The sequence below is a fragment of the Ipomoea triloba genome, chromosome 11, assembly GCF_003576645.1.
Source record: "Ipomoea triloba cultivar NCNSP0323 chromosome 11, ASM357664v1".
Lineage (NCBI taxonomy): Eukaryota > Viridiplantae > Streptophyta > Magnoliopsida > Solanales > Convolvulaceae > Ipomoea > Ipomoea triloba.
In genome coordinates this window covers 17,100,574-17,108,960 of record NC_044926.1, presented here as the reverse complement: position 1 = coordinate 17,108,960, position 8,387 = coordinate 17,100,574, and the positions used below count along the sequence as shown (strand labels likewise).

Below are 8,387 nucleotides of genomic sequence, written 5' to 3'. Positions count from 1 at the left end.
ATGGATCAAGAATTCAATGTTCTTCTTTAAAATCAGACACGGTGTCTTGTTCCTTCTAGATCCAATATGAATGTCATTGGATGCAAATGGGTCTTTCGCACAAAACGAAATGCTGATGGTAAAATTGAGAGACACAAGGCCAGGTTAGTAGCAAAAGGTTTTAATCAGGTTCCAGGTCAGGACTTCTTTGATACATTCAGCCCTATGGTCAAACCCACTACTGTCAGATTATTATTGTCTTTAGCTATATCCTCTGGTTGGGTTGTTAGACAACTTGATGTCCATAATGCCTTTCTAAATGGAAATTTGTTTGAAACTGTGTATATGAAGCAATCCACTAGTTATATTGATGCTCAGTATCCCACTCATGTTTGCTTGCTTAAACATTCGTTGTATGACTTAAAAGTGAGTTAAAACAGGCTCCTAGAGCTTGGTTTAATTGTCTGCACTTCTTTTTACTCTCTGTTGGTTTTCAAGCATCCAAAACAGATGTGTCTCTATTTTTATTACTCACAAGATTATGCTTACATGTACCTCTTAGTCTATGTTGATGAGATATTTGTGATGGGGAGTGATCCAGATCTTGTAACTCATTTATTATCAAAGTTGTCTGTTGCTTTTAAGATTAGGGATCTTGGTGAACCTAGTTTCTTTCTTGGTATTGAGACAGTTAAATGTAATGATGGGATACTACTTTCAAAAAGAGATATATGACTAATATTTTGAAACATGCTGGAATGGCAGAATGCAAAGCATTATCTACTCCTATTTCTGGTTCGAAATCTATTCCTTTGAATGCAGACTTGTATGAGGATCCTACCCAATACAGGAGTTTGGCATGGTCACTACAATATCTGACTGTCACGTGCCCGGATCTATCCTTTGCAGTCAACCAACTGTGTCAACATATGCATGCTCCTATAGTTTCACATCGGGAACAACTAAAACGAGTATTGAGTTATGTTAAGGGAACTATCATTTATGGTCTGCGAATAAGAAAGTTAGTATCTAAAGATTTGCATGCTTTTTCTGATTCTAATTGGGTTGGTTGTCCTGAAAATCGAAAGTCAACTAGTGGTTATGCTGTGTTTCTTGGGTCCAATCTTATGTCTTGGGTCTGTAAGAAACAAAGAACTATTGCTAGATCTTCTACTGAGGTTGAGTACAAAGCACAAGCAGATGGTTGTGCTGAAGTAATTTGGATTATGTCTTTACCATGTGAGATCAATGTCCCCAATATTTTTGTTCCAAAGTTATGGTGTGACAATCTTGGTGCTACATGCATGTCTGCGAATCCGATTTTTCATGCGCGTACCAAAAATGTTGAGATTGATTATCACTTTGTTAGAGATAGAGTTGCTTTAGGAGATATTCAAGTCAACTTTTATTACAACCTAAGATCAACTTGCTGATATCTTTACTAAAGTTCTGTCTAGTCCTAGATTTTCTTTTCGAGTGAAATCATTTTTTGGTCCTAGACTTATTATGCATTGGACACATTTAGTTCGGTTTTATTAATTTTGCCACATTTTGTCAAGACATATAAAATGTTAGACACTTTTAGTCAACCGTCACATTTAGCGTTAGTCAACCGTAAACTAGAAAGGCATTTCTGTCCTTTCAGGTCCAATTCTTCATCAACCTTATTTTTTCATGTCAAATCTTCAAGAGTTTAACAAAATCTTCAACTTAAAACAATGATAATGAAATTTCTCTTCATTTTCGTGCTTGTATTCTCCGCTTTTTCCCTAGCAGAGTCGTCCTGTAAGTCCCCCGACCATGTTCTTGTTTACTCGTCGAGGCTTCTCGGAGCGCTCCGAATACTCCGGCTAAGTCTGCCTTCTTTGCCGGCGGCGCCGAAGGGCGGTAGAGCGGTGCGAGAAGTCGCGGACAGAGTTTTGGCGGTTAAGGCGAAGGGGTGTACCAAGTGGAGCCGCAAGATCCTCACCAACCGCCTCAAGCTGAAGTTCATGAAGAAGCACAACAAGAGGCAGAGAGTGGTAGCGACGGTGAGAGGGAACAACCGGTTGCCGAAGAAGCCGAGATTGAGTATTCTTCGGTTGAAAATGAAGAATTTACCGACTGTACAGGGAAAGGCTCGCGTTTTGGACCGGATTGTTCCCGACTGCCGGAAGTAACCGCTGCCTGTGATTCTAGAGGAAGCCACTGATAGGGGTGAGCATCGGTCGGTTTTCGATTAATAACCGAAATAACCGAAAAAATGTTGACCTTCCCATAACCGACCGAAATAACCAAAGTTATTCTCATAACCGAAAACCGAAATTTTCGGTCGGTTATTTTTAACCGAACTTATTTACCTAACGGGCTGTAATTTCTTTAAAAAATTAGAATAGACATCACACAATTAAGCAATTTGTGAATTAGTGAAGCAATTAACAAATTAGTAAGCAATTAATAAATTAGTGGAAGAATTTGTGAATTAGTGAAGCAAATGATTTTACTCTGCAAATGTTTATAATTGGTGTTCAATTGTATCCTGTTTAAGAGTGTTATTGATTGTTCAAACAACAAAAAAAGAATAAGAAAAAAAGTTCTCTTATATTTATGTTTATCTTTTAAGAGTAATAAAGAATACATTTGTGTTGTTTTTCGTTGCTTTAAAAAAAAATGATTTACACCACTACACTACATCCTACAGTACTACACGTCGTCTACACTACATTCTACAATACAACACTAAGCAGTAAGCAATTAACAAGTAATAAGAAAACTAATGAGTAGCTACATGGGTCGAACTTTGTAGGTTCGCACTGGCTTAGTATTAGACTAACAAATGAATTATATTATTTTTGAACGATTATGAGTTAGGCATATAGATTAAAATGTTTGGGTTACCCTCGGTTTTTCGGTCGGTTTCTTTATTTTTGGTCCAAAATCGATAACCGACCGAAAAATCGAAATGGCCGAATTTTTTTAAACACTATAACCGATAACGAACCAAAAAGCGAAATTTTTGGTCGGTTCGGTTATCGGTCATCGGTTTTTTGTTCTAATGCAAGTGTATAAGCATTAACTATTATGCGAGAATTGAACTTAAAAAAAAAAAAACATATTGTAGCAAAGGGACAAATACCTTGGCTATTTGTTGCATCTTAGAACAGCTTTTGAATGAAAACAAGTACCGGTGAATAACTTTTCAAAAATTGAAAACAAAGAATAGAAAACAAAAAACTGAAAATAGAGAATAGAAAACAGAAAACAGTTTTTAAAACGGATCCTTTCATCCTATCTATAATAAAGCAAAATCCTTTGGTGAAAATTTTTGGCTCCAATTCCCGCCCAGTAAATACGGTGACGTTTTGGAGGGAGGAATCTGAACGGCTGTGTTAAATACAGAATTGATTGATTTTGGACGGCTACATTTATCAAAAGCCTGTTGGAATTACAACTGAAATCCTTTGGTTTCCCAAAAATGGTTATTAAACATTTAAACATCCTAGTATCCGAACATTTTCATGATGAATTAAAATCTGAAATGACTTATGCAATTTTCAAGATTAACATTAAATATACACAAGATTTTATAATCCTACACAACACTATAAATAGTCCTCACAATTCGAAAGATAGCCACCACTTTGAGTTCATCATCGTAAAAAATGGCTCAAAGCTGCAGGAGAACCATTCATGTATTTTCATGGCTGCGGCGGAGGAGGCAGAAGATAACAGAATGGAGAGGAAGAGGAGGCTCTAACAATCACTCCTGAAAACAACAAAAAAAAAGAAGGAATAAGCAGAGGGGAAGAATCATTGAAAGAGGCAGAGTTAATGGAGCCAGACATGAAGACAAGAAATATGAAGAGGCAGAGTTAATGGAGCCAGACATGAAGACATGAAGAGGCTCTAACAAGGCTCATACCTGCTTTGTGTTCTTTGTGGATTCCCATCTCTTCTCAAATACTATCTAATTCCATTTATTTTGGATGTCTCCAACAATGAACCTGTCAACATATTACAGGAAAATGAAGGAAAAACTTGCAAATTAACTTTTAATTGTCCGAAGCTTAACAGTGTATAGTATATAGGAAAATGAAGGAACAACAACTTGCAAATTGAGTTTTAGTGTTCCAAAAATTTATTGACAAAGCCAAGTTTTCTATTATTGAAAGCCGCATATATATATATATAGAGCACATATCACAGATAACTATATACATTCTCAAAGAGCATCTTAATATATAATCATTGAATCTCTATGTAATGAACACCTTCTATGCCATTTCTGATAGTGTATTTCCTGATAATTAGATATAATTTCAAATCAATTAAACCATATTAAGAGTGGAGTTTTGGTATTTTAAATTTAGTTTCTCATTGTTTGTGCTTCTATATTAAACATGCCTTTTTACAATTTTTAATCGGCTTTTTTTTTTCTCATTATGATACAATAACAGTACATTCAGCTCATAGGTTTTTTTATATCTATTTTTTATAATAAATTTGTCTTATTTTTATTATAAAAAATGATAGATTTAAGATGTACTTATCTTTAAGGCATCCTTCTTTCTGAATGCCGGAATAAACCAATCTACTAATTCAACTGCCTGCATGTACTAGAAAATGAGATTTTTGACATTATTTTTCTTTATTCCTGTCATTTTTTGATTGAAAGTAGTTATTGATGAGTGACAGATTAAAAGTTTCATGAGAAAATAATCTAAGCTTATTGGATCTTATGAACTGCTATGTATAAAAAATGGACGACAAACTATTTCACAGCAATCTTGGTCTGCATGTACACATAGCAGTGTTTCAAATTGAATGTTAATGCGTAAAACTTCAATTTTGTCCCGTAGTAGTAAGATCTGTAAAATAAAAAACTTAGGGTTTAGATCATCGAATTTAGTTTGTTTGTTTGGAGTAGAAAATGATCAATACTTATTGTTAATGGATGGAAGCTCTCTGTATCACCATGGTTGCCGAAGTTTAATGCTCTGATTATGAAGCTGCTATGGCGGTGTGTAGAGGATTTGCTCTTCAAATACTGACCTTAGTGAATTAACACCCAAAAGATTTATTCATACTTAGAAAAATTTGGCAGAAGGCAGAGAATGAATTGATTTCCAAATCGGTAGAGGTTGCGTTCAAAGACATGAGAGCTGAGAGGATGAAATAGAACGGCGAAATGATGAAGGATTGCGAAATGTTGTCCTGAAACGGGTTGGATGGCAATTTATACTTGGGCTTAGATTCTGGTTGGGCGGAAATGGAAATGGGTTGACCAGACATGTCAAATTAATTGTTTACTAAACTGATTAGCCCATTAATATATATATATATATATATATATATATATATATATATATATATATATATATATATATATATATTGCTCTTTTTTTTTTTGGAAATATATATATACATTGCTATTTCTCTATGTACACATTATTTATAAGATTTCTCTATATATTCACAAAATGTTTATAATTTATAAGATTAGTTCATACAAAAATCAATGTTCAAACACAAATGTCAATTTTAAGCTACTAACTTATTTTAGGAGCATTACCAAACAAAACTTATAGCTTATTAGTAGCTTAAAATAAACTATAAGCTCTGCCAAACAGAGCCAATAAATTGAAGACATTGCAAAGGATTTGAGAAATCTCAATTTTTTTGAAAAAAAATGTACTTTATACATGGACAATGGTATGTGGGCCTATCTAGAGTTAGTTTTAATTTTTAGACTTTTTGTAATATTTATATCAAATATATTTTAATGTATTGGTAATACATGAATTGAACTTATGTTTATATTAAGTTGTACATTATGACTTAATACTAATATTGTTAAATTGTCTAAAATTTATCCCATGCATCGCACGTTTGGCATATTAGGATCAATTGTACGTTTATCATGAAATTATTAATAATGTGTAATATTCAATTTATTTTTATTAATTAATAATAATAAGTATTGATTTTTAATTTAAATTTTAAATTCATGTATCTATTTATCTATTTATTATATTTAAATTAGGTATATCATAAAGAACTTAAAGTAATTATAATAATATTTATCTTACTATAACACAACAATATTTCTAATATTTAGTCCGTGCATCGTACCGGCACACTACTATTTTCTTTGACACGAAAACACCTGCGCGCAATTCCAAACTCAAAAATTTTCAAAACCTCAAAAAAATGGCGGATATATACACCCTAAACTCCTCCTCCCTTCCCCATCTCCACTCGTCGCAACCCCCTCTCTCTGTCTCCTTTTTTCTCGACTCGAATTCCTGTGAATCGGAGCAGAAAGGCAGAAGAGGAAGCAATGGCGGACCAAGAAAACTGCGTGAGAGTCACTCGCTTGGCGAAGAAGAGAGCGGCAGATGGACTTATTGTTGAGCAACAACCAGGGAAGAAGAGGGTGGCGTTGGGGGAGATCAAGGACTTCCCAAACCAGATTGAAAATCTGGGGTCTAAACTTCACAGCCCCAAGACTAAGCAGGCGAAGAGGAAGGTGAAGAAGGTTGTGAAAGTGGACAAAGGGGATAATGCGGTGAAGGATAGTATTGATTCTAAATCCGATGACCCTCAGATGTGCAGTGCTTACGTTTCTGATATTTACGAGTATCTGCGTCAAATGGAGGCGCAAGAGAAAAGAAGACCTTTACGTGATTATCTTGAGAAGGATATTAGTGCAAACATGAGAGGGATTTTGGTGGAAGTTGCAGAGGAATACAAGCTTCACTCAAATACTCTATATCTAACTATTGATTACCTCGATAGATTCTTGTCCAAAAATCCCATCTCCCGCCAAAAGCTTCAGCTTTTGGTTGTTTCATCAATGCTTATTGCCTCGAAATATGAGGAGATTAGTCCTCGCCATGTGGAAGATTTCTGTTACATTACTGACAATACCTATACCAAGCAAGAAGTAGTGAAGATGGAAGAAGATGTGCTCAATGCCCTCAAGTTTGAATTGGGAAACCCCACAATTAAGACACTTCTCAGAAGATTTAACCAGATTGCTCAAGAAGACTATAAATCACAAAATTTGCAGTTGGATGGAGTTCTTGGGCTACTACCTAGCAGAGTTGAGTTTGTGTAAAGTTTTTACCTTCTATGGTGGCTGCAGCTGCTGTATTCCTTTCAAGGTTCACACTTAACCCAGAAGTGCATCCCTGGAACCAAACACTGCAAGATTACACTGGATATAAGCCAGCTGATTTTAAGGAATGTGTTTCTATCATACATGACTTGCAATTAAGTAAAAGAGGAGGATCTTTGGTGGCTTTAAGGGAGAAATACAAGCAGCCCAAGTTTAAAAGCATTTCAGCACTGTTGTCTCCGGTACACATCCCAGATTCCTATTTTGAAGATCCAACAATGTAAAAACATGGGCTGGTGAATGAAGATTTGCATTATACAGAGTTTTGTTGAAGCCAGGCAGTCTTGAGGTGTTCATTTTGGTGGCTGCTTGTTTTGACCTAACTTGATGTGTCTTTAGAGTTTAGAAAAATGATATACTTAAACAGTGCCTTAAAAAATTTGTGAGAAGCTTTTTATTGAGGAGGCTGGGGATATCTCTACTGTTATTGATTGTCTGGAAAAGAAAATATCTCAAGTCCAGAATGCTTGCCTAACCAGAAGCTTCTCTAATGGGGAAGTAAAAGCTGCTTTATTTGATATAAAACCAGACAAATCCCCTAGGCCAGATGGCCTTCCACCGGGGTTCTTCCAACATTTTTGGGATATCCTGGGGAGGATGTTGTGGCCTTCTGTGAAATCTGCCAGTATCAAGTAGCAGCTAGGGAATATACATATATATTTACAAGGGCTATATATTGGGTGGGAGTGAGGTGAGTGGGGGCAGTTGTTCTCACTGTAGCTCCGCCCCTGCCTAGTGATATTTCTTAGCTCATTATTTCATAATGAACTTAAACAGAGGTTGAGATCTGCAAGATCTTAACATTCCATCATTATTAATTCTATAATTTGTTGTATTGATATTGAAAAATGTATGTTTTCAGCTCATTACAGTACATGTTATCAATGGCCATTCACATGTCTATACTCTTATTTTCATTATTTTGTTCTTTATCCTGTTCTAATTTCATTATTCAGATAGACTCTTTGCCTCAACTTAATAGTGGGTTCTTCCCATGTACAATCAAAGTGATTTTATTTCTCTTCATATTATATACACTGTCAACTTCTTGTGATCAAGTTATGTGTTCTAGTTTTGTCAGGAAATTAGGTAAGCCAATTGAAGATTAGGTAGCTACTAATTATGACAAAACAGAGAAGAGAAGAGATACTCTATTCTCAGTGATATTCTCATTAATATTACTATTTTTATTTTTATTTCTGCACACCTCATTTTTAGTTTTTTTTTTTTTTTTTTTTTTTTTTTTTTT

General features: G+C 35.0%; 1 protein-coding gene and 1 pseudogene across 1 annotated transcript; both read left to right on the top strand.

Annotated features, from left to right (window-relative positions):
* Nucleotides 1–1,697: 1,697 nt before the first annotated feature.
* On the top strand, nucleotides 1,698–2,138 carry LOC115996001 (transcription factor bHLH147-like). Its single transcript, XM_031235143.1, has one exon. The coding sequence runs from the start codon at nucleotides 1,698–1,700 to the stop codon at nucleotides 2,136–2,138; it is 441 nt and encodes a 146-aa protein (XP_031091003.1).
* Nucleotides 2,139–6,283: 4,145 nt separating this feature from the next.
* LOC115997267 lies at nucleotides 6,284–7,391 on the top strand (annotated as a pseudogene).
* Nucleotides 7,392–8,387: the final 996 nt, after the last annotated feature.

Excerpts from the sequence above, each read along its gene's own strand:
- LOC115996001 (XM_031235143.1), top strand. The coding sequence starts at position 1,698 with ATGATAATGAAATTTCTCTTCATTTTCGTGCTTGTATTCTCCGCTTTT.